The sequence below is a fragment of the Drosophila guanche genome, unplaced genomic scaffold, assembly GCF_900245975.1.
Source record: "Drosophila guanche unplaced genomic scaffold, DGUA_6, whole genome shotgun sequence".
Classification (NCBI taxonomy): domain Eukaryota; kingdom Metazoa; phylum Arthropoda; class Insecta; order Diptera; family Drosophilidae; genus Drosophila; species Drosophila guanche.
In genome coordinates this window covers 11281395-11305159 of record NW_022995743.1, presented here as the reverse complement: position 1 = coordinate 11305159, position 23765 = coordinate 11281395, and the positions used below count along the sequence as shown (strand labels likewise).

Below are 23765 nucleotides of genomic sequence, written 5' to 3'. Positions count from 1 at the left end.
CTCATCGGTATGTCCCAGGGCTGCAGAAAACAGTCGATAGTAAGCAACATACGATCGATAGTTCTATCGACGATTTTCCAGCCCTACTGGGTGACCGGTTGCAAAAGAAAACGCGGATTTATTTTTTAGTTTTCATTTTATCTGTGTTTTTAAATAAGTTAACCCTAGTGTTCCCAAGCCAAACGACTTACATTGTGTCATCAGAAATGCAGTTTCCCGCAAAGTTCCATTCAAACTGAGCGTTTATCAAGCGCCCCAACGTAAACACGTGAAGTACCAAAGCAAGAGGGAGGAGGAGGAGGCGCCATGGCCATGATGACAGAGAACCTACAATTCCCCGAGATCAACATAGATCAACTGCTGGGTCCGTGCGCTCACGAAGGAGTTTTCCTGGCGCCGCCGTATCGGCACTCGTCGATACCTCAACCAAACGCTCAGTCCAGGCGTCGCCGTCTGTCCGAGCGGATTTGTGACAACGATGAGCTGATACGTAAGCTGAAGCAGCTTCAGTGCCACAATCAACAACTGACCGACACGCAGCGGACAGCCAAGGAGGTGACGGATATGTACACGAAGGAGAAGCAGCAGAGGATTGAGCTGGAGAAGCAGTGCCAAGAACTGGGAGACCGCTTTAGCGAGCTGGAAATAAAACTGGATGCCCAAGTCACCAACTGTGAGAATCTGGAGGAGGAGCTGAAGCTCAGGGCCCTGCCTATGGATGCCAAAGACCTGGTCGAGGCGTACATGCAACTCGCACACAGAGTTGGCGACGATGCCGGGCTCTCGCGACGTGAGCAGAATATAATGAGAAAAGTCCGAGAGTACTGCAAGTCGGAAAAGATTGCAGTGCCAGAGCCAAAGAGTCCGAATCCGAACCCAAACCCAAAAGCAAAGCGGAAAGGCAACCAAACAGCATGTAAAACGCAGTCCACGCAGACTCCGACCAAGCCAGCGACCATTACGAGCTGCATTGGGGTGCAAGTGACGAATCGGGTGGAGATGCGCAACCAGGGAACGCAGCATGCCACGGCAGAACCTAAGCCCGCGCCGCAAGCTGCGTTAAAAACGCAAGCCTCGCAGACTTCGACCACGACAGCCACGACCAGTACAAGCTGCATTGGGGTGCAAGTGATGAATCTGGTGGCGACTCGCAACCAGGGAACGCAGCATAAGAATACCACAACCACAAGAAGCACCACCACGGCCTCCTTCATCAAGTACCGCGATGTAGGCACTTGCTTTCCAGAGCCAAAACCACCGCCGAATGTGCGACAAATCCTCGATGAGATGTTATCCTGGCATAGCCACGATGTCGTCAAGCCCCTCAGCCCCATAATGGAACCTCTGCTTATGGTGGAGGAAGAAATCTTACCCAAGACATCCACCATGGACGTCGGCACCTGCACCATGCTGTGCAATGTGCACCGAGAGATCGACTTCATGCCGGAGATGCCGTCCCAGCTGAAGGTCTCTACATCTCGGCCCCCCTCGCGCACCATGCTCGAGAGTGTGAAGGATGAGGGCCTGGCGGGCAGCGGCAGCGTGCCGGCTGGCAACAACAAGGAGTTTGCCAGGGAGATTCTCAACTTTCTACCTCAAAACCAAAGCTGCCTCGCCAACCTGCCGCCCCAGGCCTTCGACGAGCTGTGGCAAGTTATTGGCCAAATGGTTCTCTGTCTGCTGCACAGGCGATCGAACCCCACACAGTCACCGCCGCCCAGCATCAATCAAATGGACTTTACCAGCTGGCTCTACGCCCTTTATGAGGGCACACTGACCCATCCGGTGGTTGAGAAGCAGCTGCAGCCCGAGCACGCCTCCAGCAAAAAAGGTCTCCAAGCTATATTCCTTCTTCGATTATGTGATTTAACTCAACGCGCTCTCTTTACAGATAACTACGAGTCGGGCACAGAGGTGGGCACCGATCCCATTGACATCATTACAGAGTCGCCCAACATTAGCATCGAAGGAGAGCTCACGCCGATCCATCTGCCACCAAAGCAACCGCGGCCACCGAAAGAACGAAAGCGAAAGTCAAGAAAACGCAAAGCAGCCTCCATTCTGAAGCCAATGCCCAAGCGTAAACTTGTGGAACTACCCTCGATCGAAGCACCAGCCCAAGTGCCCATGGAAGCAATGGAAGTGCGCCAGGAAGTGGAGTGCCCAGCATCAGAGACGGCAATTCAATTCATAAGCAATCTAAACACCTTCAACATGTCTTACTGTGATAATCTAGACTTTGAATTGGACTCGGAGGAGCGCTATTTGCTTCACCTGACTACCAATGGTTCTGGCATGCGAGAGGCAGAACAAAGAGGCTGCGAAACAGAGCAGAATGTGCAACTCTCTGAGGATAATTCTGATAAGGAAACCTTTCTGAAACCGAAGCCGCGGCCACCTAAACTCAATGAGGAAGTTGTCTCGAGCGACACGGAATCGTTGCCAAGTCCTCATGTCTACAGAGATGAAGATACGTTTCTGAAACAGCAAACCGAACTCCATGACAAAGATGAGGCTGCCACGAGCGACACAGATTCGTTGCCAAAAAATCAAGTCTGCAGCGATGAAGATACGTTTCTGAAACAGCAAACCGAACTCCATGAAAAAGAGGAGGTTGCTACCAGCGACACAGATTCGTTGCCAGCGGAATGTAGTCCACAATTCTTCACAGGGAACTGTGGCAAGAATATGCCATCTTTCACAGATGACGAAGAGGCAGAACCACCAACTCCAGTGCACACGAATTTCAATTTGGAGCTGTTTGGCAGCGAATCTGATCCTGAGGCTGATACGAGCGAGGAGCAGCGGCCTTGGGATTCGCTGAATTTCGGATGTAGCAGCAATGAGGAGTCGGAAGATGAACCGCATCTAGTTATAGAGGAAGAAAACTCCTCGCCGATCGCGCAATCCCCACCACGATCGGCCTTTAGTCCGCTCAAAAGGGAGGAAAGAGCATTCGAGTTGCCGCAAACAGCAGTTCGTTTAACACGTTTAAGAGCCAAACAGTTGCAAATTGAACAGAATAGCCTAAAGGAGCAACTGTCTAAGGATATTGATACAAAAGTAGAGCCGACGCCGACACAGTATGATGAAAGGAGAGCAGAGAGAAAAGAGACGAAGAAAATTGACCATTTCTTGGAGTCCCCAGCCTCACCCACTTCCCAGGAGTCAAACGAGAGCGACAGTCCACCCATTGAGATACCATTGGAGCTATCAGGATGCCCAAGTGGCGACGTGGAACCCAAGGCTATCCTTATTCATGTGGTGGAGGCGCCCAAGGCTAAAATCAAGTGTTCACCGCATCTCAACCAGCCGCAGCTTGATAGGCTTTGCTCCACAATAGAAAGACATCTCATGGACACCATGCAACTGGACTCCACATGCAGCGACTTCTCCAAGGAAGTATTTAAGGTAACGCGGGATGTGGCTGTGATTGTCACAATGATGACTCGAGCCTTCTGCCAGTTAAGCTACGATTGGAAGGAGTCCCAGCCAAACGACCCGCTGGATCGATTGCTAAGTGCCCTGAGATACTTTGAATTGTTCAGAGCTCAGGGCCAACCCTCGTATATCCAGAGCTTGCTGTGTGCTCTGGAGAAGCGCCTCTTCAGGCTGACCAAGGAGCGAGTCCAGTTGGACTGGGCCCTAACGTGTGTGAAGCTCTACCTGCAGGTGGTGCGACTGCAGCTGAGCCATTCGAATCCGGAAACCTACGAGAACCCGTCACGTCTGCTGCTAGCCAAAATATTGTATCACTACAACCCGGATGTGCCTCAGCTGGCGTACGAGGTGCTGTGCTGTCATCCCACGGTGTTGCCGCACCGCGAGGAGCGGGAGTACAACAACTCCGATCCCCTGATCACTGTGATCAAGCACCTGCTGATGAGTCGGCAGTACGACGTGACTGAGCCCAATGGATACGGACGTTTGCTGCTCTCCAAGCTGCGCTTCGAGTATCACTTCCAGCCCTTCGAGCCCACCAGCGAACAGGTGCTGGAGAATCTGGTGAACAAGCTGAAGGTAGGCCACCTGGAGCAGCTGAGCTATGCCTTTGCCCTGTTCTGCCGTCGCAGCACGAGAGTGGATGTGCTGAACAATGTGCTCGGCCAGCACCTGGTGCCGCTCGCCTCTAGCTACTGTGATCTAAGTGCACACTCCGATGCGTACGATGTCCGACTCGCGGGCATACTGCAGTGCATATCGGTGGTTGTGAAACCGCTGCCAATGGAGACCGACATCTCCGGCTTTATGGGTCTGTTCAAGCGCCTGCTCGTGGCAGTGCCACGGCCCGCTGTGCAGGAGGCAGCCGTTCAGGCCATCTTGAGGCTGCAGCGCTTCGGCTTCAAGCACGCACTCGATGCACTGCAGAGCTACAAACCTAGCTACCAACTGGCGCCACTGACGCGGGCCATGCTGCGCAGCTTTGTGCAGCGCCGGAGAGTCTTCCATTTCCAGATGAAGAATGCACACACGCAGCCAGCGCAACAGGGAGCGGGTAAACGAGATTGATTCTTTTATATGAATTGCAACTATTTATTTGTATCATTATTATAGTGTATATTATTATGTATAGATCTTGGATTAAACTAAATGCTGTAACTGCAACTGCAACTGCAATGAATCCTTCGTCGCCTTACAATTTTCAACTTAAACTAAAATACACAAAATACGATTGCACTTTGGCGGGATGGGATGTGTAGCGAGAAAGAACAGACAGAGAGACGAGTGGGTAATGTCAACCCAAATATAAATGTACAATGGGTGGCCATAGCATGCGAGTGACAAGATCAACAGAGGAGACTGTACAATAATAACATTGATAATAGCATATCTGTATATAATATATAAGTGGGGTACGGGGATAATGCGTAATGCGGAAATGATTGGAGTCTTGAATCCATTGCTATGCCCAGTTTTCCGCTTAGGTATAAGGTACTTATTGTGATCTTGGGCTACCCATTCTGATTCCGATTCAATTTGTAGTCTAGAAGCGTGGCTGGGCATGGCTCCCACCAGCCGCCGTCGTGGAGAGCCATTAGTTCATGCTAGATCAGTTTATTTAGCTGCAAAGAAGCCAACCAAAGATTCTTGAGTGATTTGCGAATGGGTCAGCCTGGAATGGGTCATACCAACGATCGACGCTGATGCTCCTTCTCCAGGGCCACCTGTGACTGCTGTGGCGAGAATTTCAGCACTGCCGATATCACCTTCACCAAAGTCTCGTTGTTTGTGGTGCCGGTTAAGTACTGCCAAACAGGGGAAGACAAGATTTTAGCATGTGAATTAATCAAGCGACAAGTCTGTGGACACTCACCTGGAACATAATGTTTCGCAGATACTCAAACTCTGTGTTGACCGGCACAGTGTCGCTGTGCTGCATGGATACCTGCAAGAGAGTATTATTAAATCTGTTATTAAGTGTTCCAAGCAAAGACTCTTCCTCCATGATTACCAGTGTTTCATCCAGTTGGCGCGAGAGTTTCGCGTTCTGCAGCTTCAGCCGCTCGTTCGACTGTTCGAGTATTAGGAAGTTTTCACACTTTTGCTCGAGGAACAGGTTTCGATTCGTCACATCCTGGACCTCGTTCATGATCTCCTTCAATTTGGACTCCAGCACGGCCTTTTCGCTAATGGCTGCCGCTTCCTGAACGTGCTTGGGAGCCATGCTGTTCAGCAGTTGCTGAGCCTGAATGCCCGCCCTCAGTGCCTCCAGCTCGTTGATGCGCTCGGCCATCTGTTGGTTGTTCGCCTGCAACTCCTCGATTTCCTGCTGCATATTCGACTCGGCACCGTTGCTCTTGTGCTTCAGACCCTCCAGCTCGCGCTGCAGCTGCTCGTTGAGGCTGCGCAAACTGTCGGCATCTGTGGCAACGGAAACCGCAGGCTGCTCCTTGAGGCTTGCCACCTCTTTGTTGAGTTGCGCAATGGCCGCCTGCAGACTGATGTGTTCCTCCTGGGCCTTGGCCAACTCGCTTTGCCGCTCCTGCAGTTGCTGTTGCGCCTGCAGCAGCTCTGTCTGGACAGCATCACTCTGTTCCGTCACGAAACTGGCGTGTTCCCGCTGGCGTGTAAGTTCGAGTGTCTGTTCATCCAGCGCCGTTCTCAGCTGTTCCGCCTCCGCTTTGGCCGTCGCACTTTGTGCTTCCTTTTCGGTGACTTGCGTGGCGTGGTGCTCGACCTGCTCCTGGAGCACATACAGCTCGCACTGCATGGACTTTAGTCTCTCCTTGAGCTCCCCATTGTCGGCCAGCTCCTGCTCTAGCTGCTTCGTATGCGTGTGCAGATACTCGTTTTCGACTTGAATCTCGTCATATTTGGCCAGCTTTTTGGTGGAGTCTGCCGTGCGCTCCAGCTGACGCTCCCTCTGGGCGAGCATCTCCTGCAACTCCTCCATTCGCTGACTCTGTTGATCCATGGCCAGCTGGAGGGCGTCATTCGCCTCGTGCAGCCGCTCAACATCCGCATTGGCTGCACTCCAGCGTGCCTCGAGAATGGCCACCTGGCTGGCGTGGGACACACTGGCCGCCTGCAGCCTCTCCTGGACACCCTGCTCTGCCTCCCTGAAGGCATCGATCTGATGGCGCAGATTCTGGATGGTCGCCTGCGCCTGGGAGTCGCTCTCCAGATGCCTTGCCTCAATTTCAGTGCAGCGTTCGGCCTGGTCCTTCACCTGCTGCTCTTGCTCGCGTTGGCGCTCTCGCAGCTCCAACAGCTGCGACTGCTGCTCCGCCAGCTCTCGCTCCAGATTGGCCTTGGCCTGCTGAAGCTCCTCGCTGGCCGACTGCAGGCACAGCAGGGCATCCTTGTTCAGCAGCGTCTCCTTTTCGTAGACATCGCACTTGTCCTGCAGCGTGCGATGATCGTGATCCATTAGCTCTTGGGCATTCTGCAGCTTGGAGTGTTCGTCCAGCACCTGCTGCATCTTCGCCTGCACCTTGGTCAGCTCTTCCTGCTCCAACTTCAGCTGCTTTTCGAGGTGATTCGTCTGCTCCTCCAGCAGACAGTTGCGCTCAGCTAGCTTGGTGTTTTCACTCTGAATTTCCTCCATCTTGGCAGTGGTGCGCTCGTCGTGCGCATTGGTCCCCTGCTGCTCCCGCTGCATCGCCTCGATGCGAGACTCCAGCTCGCGGTTCTCGCTCTCCAGTTGGCCATGAGAGTCTTGCACTTGCTGTAAGTGCGTCTGCATGCTGGTGATTTCCTCCAGGATGGAGCTAACGCGTGCCTGCAGCTCCTCCTTCTCGCTCTCCACGTGCCTGGCGACACTCTGGTTCTCCGCCATCTCTTTTTGAAGCTGCTCCATACGGGCTGTGTGTTCGCTTGTCTTGGCCTGTTGTTGTTCGTGCTGCTTCTTCAGCTTGTTCAACTTATTGCCGGAGGCTTTCAGTTCCTTCTCCTTGGCCAGGAGACTGGCCCGACTGCTGGCCAGCTCCTGGTTGAGCGTTTCAAGCTGCGCCTTCAGTGCGGCAATCGTTTCACTCTCTGTGCTGGCCTGCTGATCCTGCAGCATTTGGATTTCGCGCTGCAGTTGCTCCAATCGCAGCTTGTGCTGCTCTTCGAGGGAGGTTTTTTCGCTGCCCAGCGCGGCCACAGACTCCCGCTCGATCTCCAAGCTCTTTTCGAGCTCCAAGGTTTGCCGCTCGCGCTCCATCAGCTTCCCCTCAAGCGCAGCCATATTGTCCTTCGCCTGCTGCAGTTGACCCTCAAAGTCATTCTGCTGCGAGCGCTGAACAATCTCTAACAACTGATCGTTGTGCTGGCGCAGATCCTGCAAGCTCAGCTCACTGTCTGTTTTGAGCGCATTCACTTCCTCCTCCAGTGCCGCCGCCTGCTCGTTTTTGGCTGCCAGTTCACCCCTCAGGGAGATCAAAAGCTGTTCGGTGCTCAGGAGCTTCGCTTCTGCCTCATCTCTGGCTATTTGTAGTTCCTGTAGTTGTGCCTTAGCAGCATTGCTCTCAGATTCACGATCGGCGTTAAGCTTCTGCAGATTCTGATCGGTTTCTGCTTTGAGAGTTTCCAATTGCTTTTCGAGTGTCACTAACTGTTCCTCCTTCGCCTTCTGTTGCAAGTTTACAGTTTTCAGCAGCTCCTCTGTGGATAATAGTTTAGCTTCTGCCTCCTCTTTGGCCACCTGTAGCTTCTGCAGTTGCTCAGAGCCACGCTCCTCACTGTGCTGCCGCAATTGCTTCAATTTGGTTTCGCTTTCCGCTTTGAGAGCTGCCAGCTGCTGTTCGAGTGTCTCCACTTTTTCCTCCTTTGCCGTGTGTTGCATTCTCAAGGAGTTCAATAGCTCCTCCTGGGACAAAAGCAGAGCTTCTGCCTTTTCCTTGGCCACCTGTAGCTGCTTGAGTGCCTCAGAGCCACGCTCCTCGCTCTGCTGACGCAATGCATTCAATTTGGATTCGCTTTGTGCTTTGAATGTTTCCAGTTGCTTCTCCAGTGCGACTACCTGTTCCTCCTTTGCGGAGTGCTGCACTTTCATGGCATTCAGGAGCTCCTCTGTGGACAAGAGTTTGGTTTCCGCAGCTTCCTTGGCCATCTGCAAATTCTTAAGCTGATCAGATCCAAGCTGTTCGCTCTGCTGCCGCAATTCGTTCAGTTTTGTTTCGCTTTCCGCTTTGAGCGCCGCCAGCTGTTTCTCGAGAGCCACCACCTGTTGCTCCTTGGCAGCATGTTCGCCTCTGAGAGAGGACAAAATATGCTCTGTGGCAATGAGTTTTGCATCGGCTTCCTGTTTTGCCTCCAGCAGCTTCTTCAGCTGGTCTTTGACGTCGCTGCTCTGAGACTCGCGCTGCGATTCGTATTGCTTGAGCTTCTCCTGCAGTTGCCGCACCTCGTTGTCCTTGTGCTCCAGCTCCGTGTGAATGGCTTGCTTGGTCTGTGCCAAGAGCAAGACGTTCTCCTCCTCCTGTTTCCGCAGAGCTTCGTATTTCCCCGTCATCTCCTCAAACTGCGCTTGCCGCTCCTCGAGCCGCTCTTGCAAATGGGTCAAGTCCCCATTGGCGGGGGGCGGGGACCTGCCTCCAGTTGATTCCTCCAGATCGATCAGCTTGTCGCTGTCCAGTCCCTGACTGACCCGCTCTAGGGCAGCCGAAATGTTCTCCGGATTCTCGCCGAGCAACTTGAGCTTGGTCTGATAGGCCTGCATCTTGCAGCTCATGTCATCCATTTCGACCCGCAGTGCCTCCTCCAAATGCGCCTTTGCCTGCTGTTCCAGTGTGCATTGCTCGCGCAGTTCACTGATCCTACGCAGCGCCTTGTCCTGTGTCTCCACCAGCACCGACTGCAAACGGGGAACATTTTATCGTCAGCATAAGTAAAGCGCTTATCGGTGATAAGCAAAGATAAGATTTCCGATAGATAGATACCCTTGCCTTAGTGCTGTCACGTTCCAGTTCCTTGTACTTCTTGGCCAGATCCGTGTACCGACAGCGATACTTGTGGTAACGATCAAGGGACTTCTTGTACGCATCGTACAGCTGGTCCTTGGTGATCACATCGAGGCGTGCCGTCGACGCAGAGTCGTCAAACTCGCTGCTCGTCTCGTCCAGATCCGATTGTAAGTGATAGACCTAAAGTAATCCGTTTAAAATCATAGTCTTGCTTTTGTTCCATTGATATTTACGGCTGGAGCATCGTAGGAGGGCAGGCGGAAGGACACATCGCTGGCCATGGATGAGTTGGACAGCTTGCGGCTCCTTGGTACTGCTCCGCCGCCCAGTCCATTCAAGGATTGTGTGGAGGAGCGTCCCCTCAGCGAGGAAGCGCTAGTCGTCGGCAGCTTCTGAATGCGGTACGGCGAGTTCTGAGGCGTGTCTGTGTGTATGGGGGGGAATGGAAAATCGGCTGATAAGAATCTAAAACATGGCTGGCAGAACGAAAAGAAAGCTCACCCTCCTCCGTGATGCTGAAAAAGTTCTCATTGGTTCCGCTGCCACTGCCGCTGCTGGTGTTGGTGTCCGAGCTGCTTGGCGTCGATGAGCTCACGGCCGCCTGCAAGTGTCATTAGACTTGTGAGTGGTAAGTGGTGAGTGTATGTGTTGGTGCAAGGTTTTCCTGGGTGGCTAGGCCAGCAGATGCAGCTGGCCATAATGTCTATTATGATCGTGGAAATGGGTCAAAATGCAGCTCCACCAGCCCTATCTCACACACACACACACACTACGTTTGCTTTGGTGTGCGTATGTTTTCGTCAATTTGCATTTTTCTTTTCCCCCACTTCCACACCCCTTGGCAAACACCTGAACGTACGGTACCTGTGCAGCAGTCGCGAATTGTTGGAATTTGGACGGTGACGCTTTCACCTCTTCGATCAGCTTATTCTTCAGATTGGCAAACATGATGACCCACTTGCAGCACTACTTGTTGACGGCCTGCGCTACCTGGTTTAATCACAATTGAATTTTTATTTTAAAAAACATCTAACATAAATAAATACGTGTCTGCAGAAGAATTATCGATACAAAATACCGTCAGCCTCTTAACAATATACCGAAATATACTTTCTCAGTGCCAAGAAATATACCGATAAAACTCATATTCCCCGACTTTGATATTCTTTATATTATTACTAACTAGCTAGAACTCTCAGAAGTTAACTTATAATTTTATACTATTGATGAATCCATTGCCTGTGTGAGAGAAGACTATTTTCTTGCTTTTAATATTCACATTACGCATGATATGACATGTTTATGTGTAACAACTAGTGAAGTCCTAAGGCGCATCTGGAAATTGGATGTAGAATTCAATGTAAAATTTGCAGAGGTTCACGCTGTCGTCATCCCGGCCACGTTTAATTCAAATTTAAATATTATATGCAAATAAACTAAAGAAAAAGAAACAAATCCAAACTAAACTCGTTGATGTTCACCAACCACTCCTTTCCTATACGCACCATTCTGCGTTTCAGTCTGGCTGAAGCTGTTTGAAACTAATAGACTGCTAAATGTTTATAGAGGAATGTTTACGCTTTCAACTAATGAATGAAAGCAGAGCCAGTTTGCTAATTAATGAATGACTCGCCTTTTTGATAAGCCAGCCATTGTGTTTTGGGGAATTTGTAGCCTTAAACACTCTGCCGCCGCTCAGAGCTTGCAGGAACTGATTAAAATATGATTTTAGGTGGTTTACAAACTCAATTAGAATACAGAGATGCCCATTCTGATGAGGGTGGCGTAGTATTAGCACTAGAACCAGTTGCGGCACGAGGCGCAGGCTTCCAAATTGACTATTCTGTAGCCGCGGGTGGGCATCCCACTGGAGTTAAGATTGATGTTCCAATTAAAGCCTTTAAAATATCTGTGTTTTATTCATGTAGATTTTCAGTAACATTGAACAATTTGTGAGTGTATAAACTGCACACTGATCGGCTAGGAGGGAGGACAAGTACAATTGAGTGAAATGCATTTAAGTAAATGTCTCGAACTATCACTGGTCTGTGTGTGATGTGAGAGAGCTTTCGCCGGTGCCACCGCTCACTTGTGCAGGTTCTCGAGGAAGTTCTTGTGACGCTGGATGGCCTCCTCGTGCTCCTTGATCTGCTGATGATGGAACTCGGCCTGGTGGATCTGATCGTTCTTCAGTTTCTCCAGCTGTCCCTTTTGCTGCAATGCAAAACAAACAGAAATGTTAATAACAAATGATTAAAATATATCGTATTGGCACGGCAAGTCGTAAAAAGCTAATTGCGGGTTACGGCAAAGAACGCCGCTCCGCCCCCTACAGCGCCGCTCATCAATTATTGACAAAGCTGCCGCCGCCTGTCATCATAATTAGCCAACATTCCCGTACCGTCACAATATAAGAGGCTTTGACTTTGACTACAGAGTTTACAGTTCCGCCGCTTTGTCAATGTCACGAGCAAATATTTGGTAGAACAAATTTTTAGCACATTCGTCAAATGCAAATCACTGAAGGGAGAGAAACACAAACAAGAGAGAGAGAGAGAGAGAGAGAGAGAGAGAGAAGAGATCGAAGCAAAGTGCGTAAGCTTGGGATAAACCATCTGCCAGGGTTTAAGAACCTGAATCAGAGACACATCAGCTATGGGTGTGTGTTTGCTGGAGTCTGTTCTGCGCGTGCTCATCTTCGAAGCCAGTTTTTAGTTTATAGTTGGCCGCACGACAGGCAACTGGCAGCAGTGTGACGCGACGAGTGAAAAGTTGGCAAAGAAAGTGTTCGACAAAGATTGGGGTCAGTGTATAATATTATTGCGCATTTCAGGCCGCATCTGGCCAAATATTAAACACAATAAAATTCCGTTTTCTGTGGAACTCAAACAACACTAATTGAGAGTCAACAGCCAGTAGACAAAGCTCTCCCAACAGCGTTCACTTATCAGACAGCTCCAAAAATATTCAAAGTCAAGCCAAAGTTGATAAGAGGCGCACCAGTGGACGGACCACAGCATTTAGCCCATAGACGAGCAACAGAATGGAACACCTCCGGCTCTTGCTGATCGCCCTGTCGCTGACCTTGGCCCATGCGGCCTACAACAGCCAGCAGCCCAGTGGACGGCCACCACGGCCACCGAGTCCAGTGCGCACCGTGGAGTCGCTTGTGCAATGGCAGCAGCTGGAGTACGGCTTCCCCACTGCCCAGGATCGGCAGAACGCGCAGACTGCGGGCAATCTGGTGCCGGAGAACGGCACGCCCATCGATGTGCAGGCACAACATTTGGCCAATGGCATGGTGCGGGTGTTTACAACGATTCCGAGATTCGTCACCGGTATTCCCTACACACTGGCCACCGTCTCGGAGCAGATGGGACGCAATGGCCCACTGCTGCAGCCATATCCCAGCTACTCCTGGCACAATGGCCATGGCGAGAACTGTGACCTGATTACCTCCGCCTTTCGCGTGGCTGTAAGTAGTTAATGCAAATTCCTTCCTCCCCTCTACATGGATTGTCTCTCTCTCTCCCTCAGGTCACTGAATGCAATCAGCTGTGGGTGATCGACTCGGGCTTGATTGGCAGCGAGCAGCTGTGCCCACCGCAACTGCTGCAGTTTGACCTGAACACCGATCGTCTGCTGCATCGCTACCGTTTCCCCAACGACACGTACACTCCACGGGCATCGCTCTTCATCACGCCGAGCGTGCTGGTGCAGGATCCGCCGCCACGCGGCACCTGCAGCCGCACCATGATCTACATTGCAGACGTCAACTACCATGGGTTGGTCGTGTACGACCAGCAGGCGAATGCCTCGTGGCGCGCAGAGAACCGCTTCATGTACCCCGATCCGGACTACGGCCACCACACGATCGCCGGCGAGAGCTTCGACCTGATGGACGGTCTGTTTTCGGTGAACAACGACAAGCGCAATCTGTTCTTCCATCCGCTGGCCAGCGTGGGGGAGTACGCCGTGCCCCTGAGTGTGCTCAACCGCAGGGAGAACTGGGCGAACGGCGTGGAGGCCATGGCCGATCAGTTCAAGCTGCTGGGCAGGCGCAAGAGCGAGTGCGCCGCCTCGGCCATGGACAGCATGAGCAATCTCTACTGCGTCACCCTCAATCCCATCAAGCTGTTTGTGTGGAATGTCAACACGCCGTACGCCTCAAGGAACTTTGGCGCACTGCCAGCGAAGGCCGAGGAACTGCAGTTTGTCAGCGGCATGAAGGTGGTGCGCAATCCAGCGGGCTACGAGGAGCTCTGGCTGCTCTCCAATCGTTTCCAGGTGAGGCTGGGCTAAGTCTTGGTTGTGAATCTTGAGGATTGATTAACTTGTTGTTGCAGAAAATATCCGCGGGCACTATCAACGCCAACGAAGTGAACTTCCGCATTTTGCGACGCAGACTGGACGATGTGCAGGGCGGAGTGTTCTTTGCCAACGATGATGAGCTCACCAACAGGCTGGTGTTTAAGCCATGAGCGGCAAATCCTTTTGGCTAATAAACGCCACTATATTTAGTATTTAATTTAAGCTTTACTGCACAATAAGTTAAGAAGAAAGAAAAGCATCTGGAAACACTTGACACTGGGTGGTAAGGCAGAAGAACGCTTTCCGGGCTTTAGTCCGTTGAATTTTGTAAGCTAATTCGAGGCCGCAAACCCTAAACTTAATCTCAATCTCAATCCACACAATTTCGTTTAATATATGGTGTGCTACACGCAGGCACTCCACACTCAATTACGAATCAGTTGCGGCACAACAATTGTCGCAAAGTTCAGGTTCGTGGTTATCGCTAGATGATTATGCAAGGCCCACTGTGGTTTGGGCAGCGGCGTAGTTGCCACAAGATTGGAAAAGGGTAGACGCTGTCTGCTGACAAAAACCGAAACTGGATTGTAAATCGCATTTAATTGTAAATCGGGCAATTGATAACACTTAATGGTCCAATGAACCGACGTCGGACGCAGCCAAAAAGGGGTGGTGTGCATAATTAGCCAGCACTAGGAACTCGTTTTCTCAATTGGCCAACAACAAGCGACAGTCAAGTCAACGAGAATTTCAATGCACAATGTTTGTGTGCAATTAAACCAGTTGCAAAAGGTGACCCAACTGGCCTGCCTGCCGCTGCTGCCAGATGGATACGGATTAGAAAGACAAGCGCCCGTCGGTGGCGGCGCATGCGCAGTCTCTGTTTGGAGTTTAACTGGAGCACACCACACCACACCACATCACAACAGACCAGATCTAACGAAAGTGAAAGGATTACAGCATGGTGCAGCAATTGATTACTTTGGGCGTTTGCTTCTCCTTCTGGTTCCTGCTGGCTGCAGCCGCACAGCATGCGCAGAGCCAGGGCTTGGACAGCGTGTTTCAGGCATACAACCTGGAGCTGGCCTTTCCCTCACAGCAGGAGCGGGAGCGAGTGCTGCGCGAAGGTCTCTACGATCCCGCCAATGTAATACCCATCGATGTGGATGTGTACTATAAGCGTAAGACTTAAAGACTCGAACTTAAGCCCCAAAGGCCGCTCTGATTGTGTCCCTTTCGTGCAGATGGCGATCCAACGCCCTCGATATTTGTGACCATCCCGCGGTTTGCCAAGGGCGTGCCCTACTCCCTGGCCTATGTGACCAACGAGATGAAGCCGAATGGCACGCTGCTGCACCCCTATCCCAGCTACGAGTGGCACAAGACGCACGGCGCCGACTGTAACGGTCTAACCTCCGTTTACAGGACTCAGATTGACGACTGCGGTCGGCTGTGGATCCTGGACAGTGGCGAGATTGACTTTGTTCAGCTGTGTGCCCCACAGCTCTACGCCATTGATCTGGAGAGTGGCCAAGTGGTGCATCAGTACCGCATGCCCAAGCGCCTCTACAAGGAGGGAGTCAGTCGCTTTGTTGCGCCCACCATTGAGCTGGACTCGCACAATTGCGATGTGGGATTCGTGTACATGGCGGACTCCATCGGGGACGGCATTGTGGTGTACGATGTGGCCGCCCAGCAGTCGTGGCGCATCGAGAACAAGTACACCTATCCGCATCCCGATTTCGGCACCTTTACCATCGCGGGGGAGAGCTTCCAGCTGTGGGATGGCACTGTGTCGACCGCTCTGACGCCCCATGCCTTGGGCGTGAAGCGAATGCTGTACTTCCACTCGCTGTCCAGCGACTGGCAGATGGCCATACCCCTGGACGTGGTCAACAATGGCAGCAACTGGAAGCTGAACGACGTCAGCGCCGCCCTGGATCAGTTTGTGGTGCTGGGCAAGCGGGGCAGTCAGTGTGTGGCTTCTGCCATGAGCGAGACGGGAATGCTGCTCTGTGGCCTGGTCAAGCCAGCCAGCATTTTGGCCTGGAACACCCAAACAGCCTACACGCATCAGAATCTGGTCATGCTCATCGAGGATGAGGAGCGACTCCAATTCACGAGCGGCCTGAAGATCGTGCGCAACCACGAGGGCAAAGAGGAGCTGTGGGCCCTATCGAATCGCTTGCAGAAAGCCTTTGGGGCCGGACTCAACTTCAAGGAGATCAATTTTCGCATACAGAAATGCGGAGTTCAAGAGCTGCTCAACGGCGGACCGTGCTACTGATTGGGATTTTCGTTAGTGTCTGGGGCTACTAAATAAAACTGATAAGAATTTGCATGTGTTTCGCGTTCTACTTACCTTCTTGTAGAAGTACTCCTCCTCGCGGGCGGCCTCCAGTTTGCCAAAAGCGCCGCCAGCCTCGCGGATGGAGCCACCGCCGCCACCGCCCTTGCCGGCACCGCTGCCGAGATCACCCAGCTGGCTGCTCATCTTGGCCACCCTGCAAGATAATCAAATGTCGAATTAGTTCTTTCAATTGTTACGTAACAAATGAAGTCAGCGCACACACACACAGACAGACACACACACACACACAAAGCCGGCCGCTGGTTGCGGGTCAAACGAAAAGCCAAACGAAATCGAAATTGTTTATCTTATCGCATATTGTCGAAAAACTGCCACTCGGAGCATACATAACAATTGGTTGGGCAAGAGAATTATCCACCCAGAACAGTTATATTAACGTTGGTATGTCAGCTAGCAGGTAATTAGCAGCTGAGCAACAATTAAAAAGTACTCACTGGAGTCCGGCGGGGTACAGGCGGGAAACGCTACGACGTACAACGAACATTCTTAGTTTTTATTGGACGATCTGCAAAGAATAACCAAATTATTAGCAAACACGATGAGTTGCAGTTAACTGTAAAGCGGCCGCCATCAAAATGCGAGTGCATTCAACTTTGTCATGCGAAACTTTGCACAAAGACAGCGCCCACGTCGCCTGTAGATGGCGAAATTCTTTGTTTGCTTGTTGTTTAAACAAAAAGAGGTGCTGCGCATGTATGCATAGGCTAATATCTCACAAACAAATTGCTTTCTTTACATATATAATATATAAATTTGCCGGGAACTGCGACGCAAAACGTACTTGATTTTTCAGCCGATAAAAAGTTTATGAAATTGCAAGAAAGCTGTCGGCGCCAGTGAAAGCGATAAGTATCGTCTTCTGGAACATGCCGTAATATACCAAACCATGAAGCAACTATATAAGGATGGCCCGTCGTCGGCAGCGTTCCTCGGGTCATTTCCCTCATAGTTCAGCTTGTCGACGCGGAACTCATGTAGAAAATTATTAAAAATTAAATTATAAAACAAATTTTGCATTCAAAGAGTTAATCACCACACTCCATTGTTGTTTCAGTCACACTTGCAGCGCAGAGTCCCTTCAATCGAACTTATTGACAGCATGGTTAGTTTCCCTCATTTTGCCGACGGGCTCTCCTTATAAAATTGCTTCATGATTCCAAACAGTTTTCGGCACTATCGATAGATATTCTTGGTTTATTTTGTGTAATAGTTTTGTGCGATAAAAGGAGCTTTTGGTCGTTTTATCTCGAACACGCTCCTTTTACCTCTTAGCACCCCATGTATGTGTCGTAGCCCTTAGATAAGCCAACTAATCTTTATTGTCGCTATAAAAGCTGTTAATGACCACCATATTAGTCACCTGCATTAAGTGAAAACGAATCAGTAAACCTTAAACAGCCGCGAAAAGAAGAACTCTCACCAAATATGTTGAAGAAATTCGTTTTTGCTGTTGTGCTTGTGGCCTTTATTGGAGTGAAATTCGGTGGGTAGATTGATTGACTCAGTATGAACCAGTGAATAACGCTAACAATTTAACCGTTAGCCAGCTCGCTAACGTGCTACAGCTGCATTGATGCCACCTCCTGTAGGAAACCCACGATCCAGACCTGCACCAATGCCACGGCCAATGCGAGCAGCCTCTGGCTGTCGACGTACCACAACGATGTGCCCGAAGTGGCTGGCAGCCAGAGCTTCATGTGTACCAATCTCACCTACTACACAGGCCCTCAAATCCCGCCCACGGCATCCATTGGACCCAACAACACTGTCACGAGCCAGTTTCTTGGCTGCGTCCATCCGGATATCCGCATCTGTGCCCGTACCCTGACCGATCCGGTAGCCAGGGCAACCTGGAACTCCCACTGCGGCGTCTGCTATACTGACAACTGCAATTACTATGGACCCGCAGGCACCTTCAGTAGCAGCGCGTACACCATAATAGCCTCCATCGCTGTGCTGCTCTTAGCCAAGGTACTCAGTTGAACTTCGCGTTAATCCCATACCGAAATTGTAAGAAATTCACTCAAAATGTATAATTAATCATCATATATTTGAGCTAGATGACTCGATGCAAAAACTGACCTATTTTATTTAATGACTCAATATTCGCTTATATTCGCTTGGAAAGCGTTCAAAACAAGCCCACCAAAAAAATGTCCCCTTCAATCGCTATCAATTCGGAGAATTTCATGTGGGGGTACATGGTTCGAGATTTCAGTGTTTGATTTCTCAAGCTGTCACTAGGTTATGGAGCTGTGGGGTAGGTTCAAGATAACTTAACTAAAAAATTAGATAATGAAAAATCCATCCATCTAAACGCTTATCGTGTGTGTTTCTCTCTCTCCACCACTCCGAAAACTGTAAAACCGTTATGTAGTACATATATCATGCACACATCATATGTGTGTGGAGCGCTGCATTTCTTTGGGCTTTCAACTGTCTGGCAGCACACATGCGCACGCGGCAAATTCAAATTTGAGGTGCTACCTCTACTGCATTTTCTTTGCTGTAGCTCTTCGTGGTTCCTAATCAGTTGCGCTGCTCAAAACGACTCCCTGGCTGCAATGCTTGCAACTTTTTTCTTGTCTTTTTCTAGTTTTTCTCTGTTCCAATTTCATTTGCACCTCCAGGCAGCAGCGCTTGATTAAATTTGCCAACTCCAAATGCAAAACGGACAAGGCATCATCAAGTATGCATGCCGCTGTAAGTCGGAGGAACTAAACCAGAAATCATAAAGACCGACACGTGCGCTAGGCAGGATGCCAGCAGCCTCTACCCCCCATACCCCCACCTTGTACACCTTTTGGTTTAGTTTATTTTGCCTAAGGCATAAATTATGCGCGTCTTTAGCGGCAATTCAAGTGTTGCCCCGTCCAATTTTGGCACCTGGCCGCAGCCGTGGCCGCTAACCTTCGTACCGCAGGGCGCGTGTAACAATTTTACAGCTCCTTCACCCCGCTGACGATTGGTGTAATGAAAGTGTTGTAGCTGCTCGCTGCTGTGCTCCATATAGGCATCATAGTCGTATATTTGTGTGTTTACACACAGCTTGTACTAGGACAGGGGTTCGGGGTTCGGGGTTCGGGGTTCGTGTTCTGGCCGTTGTACGTAATTGAAATTGCGCGGCGTACGCGGCATTAAGTCATAAAAGCAGCAACTGTAGGCCCACAACTATCAAGCGTATACACTGTGCTACCCAGCAACCAGTTTGTCACACTCTGAGGCCAGGCACGTACGCGCCAAGAGGTCAAAACGCACACTGGACATGAACGAAAACCGGGGGAGGGCCATGGCATGGGATGGCAAATTGTGAAACTTGTCCGTTTTCTGTCTGTCCACCATCGCTGTCATCTTGCGAGGCCCAAAAACTCTGTGTGTGTGGGTCATAAAAGCAGTCACTGACAGCTGGGCAGCGAGCGTACTTAGAACAAGTCTCAAACACACAACAAACCGAACAGCAAACACAATTCCAGTTCAGGCCACAAACATTTAATTAAGGTTCCAGTGTCTCAGACTTCTGGCGAAACGTTTACACAGGGGCACAAAGCAGCATCTGAATAATGTAATGCTTAAAATGATATAAAAAGACGTCCAATCTGTGCGCCACTTAGGGAGCATTGACTCCCTCTTCTCTTGCAGTTTTTTCAGAGCTAAAGCCTCGAAATTTGCATGTAACTTTCACCATTTCAAAACTCTCTGCAGTTGGTGCCCGTTTGTTATGCAATCTGTCTGCTGTGTGACTTCTGTCCGCCCTCGCTGGCTATGCTGAATAGAAAGAATATCGCACAGAGACTGGGGCACATCCTTTGGCACATCCTTTCCCAGCGGCTCCTTTTCGGCTGTCTCTCGTCTGGCTCCCTCTCGAAATTTGATCTGTTTGGCGTGATAAGAGAAATTGAGGGACACGCACAAGGAAATGTGCCTCTGTGTGTTGGGGCAATTGCTCTGCCAAGGGTCCTTTGTCTTTGAGCAGGACCTTTTATGAATGTCTTATCAAGGCGAGCGCACAACTTGGGACTCTCTTCACGGATCCCGGCTCCTGGTAATACAATACTTTCTGCTCTCCGAATGTGCGCTGCAGGAGCACAGCTTCAGCTCTAGCTCCAGCTCCAGCTCCAGCTCCTTTATTAATTTAATTCGCGAGAATTTAAGGCGGAGGTGCCATGCGGTGCCGATCCTGTCGTATCCCGATCCCGATCCCGATCCCGATTATTGTGTCAGCAACTTTATAAATTGCGCATAGAAAACAAACCGCCCGCAAACAACACAGAAGAAAGAAGGATCGAGCCCAAGGAATCCCTTTGTTCCTCGTGATTGCTGTTTATATTTGGTGCTGCCTGCCCTGCCCTGCCCTGCCCTGCGCGGCCCTGAATGGCAATCAATCAATCAATCAGAGACCAAGCAGCTATCGATATCCATTTACATAGCGCAAATAGCGGCACGTTCATCACGTTCTAATAAGGGGCATGGAAATATCTATTACTGCGGCATGGAGCGAGTGTGCCACGGGTGTGCAAGGAAGCGAATCCTAGAGTAGGTGTTCAAGGAAAGCTGAAAAACTGCAAGCTGCGATTATGCACTCCAGAAAATAACTGAAGTATCACAGAGCAAGAGCTACGAGTGGATATGTACGTGCATGCATATTTACATATTTGTTTACATATTTACATAGACCACCCATGCCACGCCCCAGCTGGCTCCCTCTGCTGCTTGGTAGCGTGTATCCGGTGCTTCTACATAAACACCTACAGGCACACACACAGACACTCGATGTGCCAGCAGCCAATGGGAAAGGCCTTTCGCTCGCTCATGTCTTACATATCCGAGCGATTATGTACCCGTAATTGTAACTGTATCTGGAACTGTTTTCGGTTTTCGGGCTTTCGGCACCTCAGCAGCTCGTGCCCTACCCGAAGGAGCGTACAAAAATGAACCAAACTAGGGAAAAATTGTATAATAATTGCATAATTAAGTTCCAAGTGGAATGGAGAGAGGGCAGAGCTGGGCACTGTTTAGTTTTAATTTGTGTAAATTGTGAGCGCGCGTGTCCGAGTGTTGAGTGTGTCCCCTCCGAGTGAGAGATTATTAATTGAATTAGCGCCTCGCCACCGAAGAGGAGGATGCACTCGCTCTCACTCTCCCGCTCTCTGATCTGGTAATTAGTGGATGTGTAATGCCACAATTGCAGACAGGAAGTTGACAGCTAATTGACAACCACGAACCAAGATGAACCCTCTTCGCGCCGCGGCAATGGCAATATCCACATCCACATCCAAATCCATTAAGACTTGAAACAGTGTTTGCTCTAAGGCCCAAATCATGATTTGCATATGACAGCAGCATCAATTGGGGCAGCGTGGAATGGGGGTAGCCTTAAGGAGTTTCCATCCTGTTTTGGCCATCCATCAAGCTGAAAAATTCGCACGGTATCGCATTATTGACAAACGGATATGGGATATGGCGCTTTCAGAGTCATTTTCCCAGGCATTACACAAGCTGCTACCCCACACACACACACACACACACACACACATCATCAAGGACCATCAGCACGAACATCCTTAGACATCCTTAGACATCCACATTCACTCCCCCAATCGGTAAATCACGCTAATAAGCCGGTAATGAATATCATATAATGTATCTCCTCCCGTCTCCCCTTGCCCTCGCTTGCTTCCCCTTTTCGCAAAAATCGCATGTTTGGCCCACATTCCGTGTGGGTTCCTTAGTGTTCTGCCACAGCATTCTGGCCGGAAGAGGAAACATTTTGCGCTGCCAAAGGGGCGGGTTTGTTTGCTCTGTTTGCCAGCGAAACGATTTTTCACTTTTGTTTTTGTTTAATAAGGCATGCGAAAATATTTCACTGGCGCACAACCAGCCACTTACCCCTCATTGTCGAGGACCTCAACACAGCATAGGACCTCCCCGCAACACCATTATTATGCACTGATCATCATTTGTATCCATTTGCCACTTGCTTTTTGGGTGTTTTGTGTGAAGTTGCTCTTTGGGTCTCTGACTGATGGGAGCTTCTTCATTTGTCAATGTAACGCTGTCTTGGCTCCAAAATGCTTTTGTCCGCATGCCAGCCCCAAGTTGGAGCTGGGACACACGAATCCAACACTTGCCACAGTCGACCTCTTACAGTGGGGATGTCAGTCAGTCAGTCAGTTAGTCAGTCACTCAGCAGACTTTCAAACGCCGCACAGTGGTGTCAAATGTTTGAACTTCTGTCGGAGATTTAAACAGTGAAAATGTACAGAAAATTGAAGCTAAAAAGAGCATTAAATATATGAATTAAATATAAATAAATCCCTCCTCACGTAATGTGCCAAGATGTAGCCTTAATTTAGTTCCATTTCTGCTGCTCTCATCTGTCGTTCCACTGTGGTGTTGGGCCCCTTCTGATGGAAGCGTGTAAAAACCCGTCAAATAAGTGAAATACCAAAAATAAAGCGATGCGAATCGAAGCGATCCGCGTGGACTTGATACGAGATTTATCGACAACGACATCGCCTTCTCCAGCTCCATCAACATTCAGGCTTCGACATATTGGTGACGACATTAAAGCGGCAGAAAGACACATAAAAAGGAGTTCGCAGAAACCACCTGGGAGAGGGAGAGAGCTGGAGAGGAAGAGGCTCGAGCGGATGACGCGCCTGGCGGTCTGGTGTGGAGTGCGCGATCATCAATGAAGTCTCCTCGACTCGATTCGATGCCAATTCCGATTGCCAATGGCCCAACGAGTTTTGTTTTTCCTTTTTCCATGTGCTGCCGTCTGTGTTTGTGTCGCTGTTTTCCACCGGACACCTTGGCATGTGTGGCATGGCGCTAATTAACAACTGCCGGTGCGGCTTTGGAGCAGCGTGGAGTGCTGTGCCGCACAGGAGAGTTGCATTGCCACTGGAATTGTAGCTAGAGCTGAAGCTGAAGCTGAAGCTGGACCAATTGTTTCGATGATAAACATTTTTATTGATTTGTGATGATTGCCGCCGACAGGCACTGGACTACGACAGGGACAGGACAGGTGCACAGGCCGCTCTCGGTCGGTGCCTTTTTGCCGCTGCAATTTATTAAATGCGATTTATTTGCAATTGCTTCCGAGAAGCAGGAGGTGCTGCTGCAGATTAGACAGCGGAGCGACCAAGCCACTGCCAACTCCAAATCCAAGTTGGATCGGCTCCAGCATTTCTGCTGCATTTCATTCCAAGAAACAGAAGCGTTGTCGCCTTGGTAATCTGTTCGGTGCGGGTATAATTGCCACCGGTCTTGAAGCCTCAGATAGAGATCACCCAACTGAGATGCCAATTTGTTGCTGCCCCTGCCCCACCCCCCAAAAACTCCATAAACCCCGAGCCGAGCCGAGCCAGAGCGTCGCCGTCAGGTTGCGCCTGTTGCGCACCTTTTTTATTGCCATTACGTGTCGCGCTTGCCGAAATAAACCAGAAACGAAATATTCGCCATAAAATTTTGGACTTGGAGCAGCTCTCGCGAGACAGACCCAGTCCAGACCCCTCACGCGGTCGCGTCATGTTGTCAGCTTCCATAAAAAAAGTGCGGCCCGACGACTAGGAGCCCGCTCGGCACAAGATTTTCTTATCAGATTTTCCCTACGCCCCGAACGAAGCTTCCCGGGAAAGACATAAAGTATTTTGGAACTTCTTCTCTTCAACTTTTGTTGTTGTTTTATTCAC

The 23765-nt window shown here is 50.3% G+C and overlaps 6 protein-coding genes across 8 annotated transcripts; 4 read left to right on the top strand and 2 right to left on the bottom strand.

Moving 5' to 3' along the window:
- Positions 1 to 3: 3 nt before the first annotated feature.
- On the top strand, positions 4 to 4533 carry LOC117579568 (little elongation complex subunit 1). 2 transcript variants are annotated; one of them, XM_034265503.1, is made up of 3 exons: positions 5 to 1831; positions 1892 to 2446; positions 2534 to 4533. In XM_034265503.1, the coding sequence occupies exons 1-3, from the start codon at positions 307 to 309 to the stop codon at positions 4507 to 4509; spliced, it is 4056 nt and encodes a 1351-aa protein (XP_034121394.1). In that variant the 5' UTR covers positions 5 to 306; the 3' UTR covers positions 4510 to 4533. The 2 variants fall into 2 exon arrangements, with proteins under 2 accessions (XP_034121387.1, XP_034121394.1); XM_034265496.1 differs by having other exon boundaries at positions 4 to 1831; positions 1892 to 4533.
- LOC117579552 (myosin-10) lies at positions 4510 to 10447 on the bottom strand. Of its 2 annotated transcripts, XM_034265483.1 has the most exons (9): positions 10254 to 10447; positions 9891 to 9990; positions 9623 to 9813; positions 9366 to 9569; positions 8258 to 9280; positions 5453 to 8053; positions 5315 to 5386; positions 5130 to 5246; positions 4510 to 5063 (listed from the first exon to the last, which is right to left on the bottom strand). In XM_034265483.1, exons 1-9 carry the CDS (start codon positions 10335 to 10337, stop codon positions 5046 to 5048), a joined length of 4410 nt encoding a protein of 1469 aa, XP_034121374.1. In that variant the 5' UTR covers positions 10338 to 10447; the 3' UTR covers positions 4510 to 5045. The 2 variants fall into 2 exon arrangements, with proteins under 2 accessions (XP_034121374.1, XP_034121366.1); XM_034265475.1 differs by having other exon boundaries at positions 5453 to 9280.
- Positions 10448 to 11338: 891 nt separating this feature from the next.
- LOC117579684 (ATPase inhibitor mai-2, mitochondrial) lies at positions 11339 to 16894 on the bottom strand. The gene is made up of 4 exons (XM_034265675.1): positions 16853 to 16894; positions 16506 to 16576; positions 16063 to 16204; positions 11339 to 11603 (listed from the first exon to the last, which is right to left on the bottom strand). Exons 2-4 carry the CDS (start codon positions 16553 to 16555, stop codon positions 11475 to 11477), a joined length of 321 nt encoding a protein of 106 aa, XP_034121566.1. The 5' UTR covers positions 16556 to 16576; positions 16853 to 16894; the 3' UTR covers positions 11339 to 11474.
- LOC117579637 (major royal jelly protein 1) lies at positions 12331 to 13974 on the top strand. Its single transcript, XM_034265617.1, has 3 exons — positions 12331 to 12864; positions 12927 to 13676; positions 13736 to 13974. Exons 1-3 carry the CDS (start codon positions 12433 to 12435, stop codon positions 13868 to 13870), a joined length of 1317 nt encoding a protein of 438 aa, XP_034121508.1. The 5' UTR covers positions 12331 to 12432; the 3' UTR covers positions 13871 to 13974.
- Positions 14512 to 16041, top strand: LOC117579646 (protein yellow). Its single transcript, XM_034265630.1, has 2 exons — positions 14512 to 14881; positions 14945 to 16041. The coding sequence occupies exons 1-2, from the start codon at positions 14662 to 14664 to the stop codon at positions 15985 to 15987; spliced, it is 1263 nt and encodes a 420-aa protein (XP_034121521.1). The 5' UTR covers positions 14512 to 14661; the 3' UTR covers positions 15988 to 16041.
- Positions 16895 to 17415: 521 nt separating the features above from the next.
- LOC117579666 lies at positions 17416 to 18148 on the top strand. The gene is made up of 2 exons (XM_034265651.1): positions 17416 to 17554; positions 17615 to 18148. Exons 1-2 carry the CDS (start codon positions 17497 to 17499, stop codon positions 18052 to 18054), a joined length of 498 nt encoding a protein of 165 aa, XP_034121542.1. The 5' UTR covers positions 17416 to 17496; the 3' UTR covers positions 18055 to 18148.
- Positions 18149 to 23765: the final 5617 nt, after the last annotated feature.

Excerpts from the sequence above, each read along its gene's own strand:
- LOC117579568 (XM_034265496.1), top strand. The coding sequence starts at position 307 with ATGGCCATGATGACAGAGAACCTACAATTCCCCGAGATCAACATAGAT. Across the intron at positions 1,832-1,891 it reads GCACGCCTCCAGCAAAAAAG|ATAACTACGAGTCGGGCACA; the intron begins GTCTCCAAGCTA and ends CTCTCTTTACAG.
- LOC117579666 (XM_034265651.1), top strand. The coding sequence starts at position 17,497 with ATGTTGAAGAAATTCGTTTTTGCTGTTGTGCTTGTGGCCTTTATTGGA. Across the intron at positions 17,555-17,614 it reads CTTTATTGGAGTGAAATTCG|CCAGCTCGCTAACGTGCTAC; the intron begins GTGGGTAGATTG and ends TTTAACCGTTAG.
- LOC117579552 (XM_034265475.1), bottom strand. The coding sequence starts at position 10,337 with ATGTTTGCCAATCTGAAGAATAAGCTGATCGAAGAGGTGAAAGCGTCA. Across the intron at positions 9,570-9,622 it reads CCTCCTACGATGCTCCAGCC|GTCTATCACTTACAATCGGA; the intron begins GTAAATATCAAT and ends GGATTACTTTAG. Across the intron at positions 5,247-5,314 it reads TGCGAAACATTATGTTCCAG|TACTTAACCGGCACCACAAA; the intron begins GTGAGTGTCCAC and ends CCTGTTTGGCAG.
- LOC117579684 (XM_034265675.1), bottom strand. The coding sequence starts at position 16,555 with ATGTTCGTTGTACGTCGTAGCGTTTCCCGCCTGTACCCCGCCGGACTC. Across the intron at positions 16,205-16,505 it reads CTGTACCCCGCCGGACTCCA|GGTGGCCAAGATGAGCAGCC; the intron begins GTGAGTACTTTT and ends ATTATCTTGCAG. Across the intron at positions 11,604-16,062 it reads AGGAGTACTTCTACAAGAAG|CAAAAGGGACAGCTGGAGAA; the intron begins GTAAGTAGAACG and ends TTTGCATTGCAG.
- LOC117579646 (XM_034265630.1), top strand. The coding sequence starts at position 14,662 with ATGGTGCAGCAATTGATTACTTTGGGCGTTTGCTTCTCCTTCTGGTTC. Across the intron at positions 14,882-14,944 it reads TGTGGATGTGTACTATAAGC|ATGGCGATCCAACGCCCTCG; the intron begins GTAAGACTTAAA and ends CCTTTCGTGCAG.
- LOC117579637 (XM_034265617.1), top strand. The coding sequence starts at position 12,433 with ATGGAACACCTCCGGCTCTTGCTGATCGCCCTGTCGCTGACCTTGGCC. Across the intron at positions 12,865-12,926 it reads CCTCCGCCTTTCGCGTGGCT|GTCACTGAATGCAATCAGCT; the intron begins GTAAGTAGTTAA and ends TCTCTCCCTCAG. Across the intron at positions 13,677-13,735 it reads TGCTCTCCAATCGTTTCCAG|AAAATATCCGCGGGCACTAT; the intron begins GTGAGGCTGGGC and ends TTGTTGTTGCAG.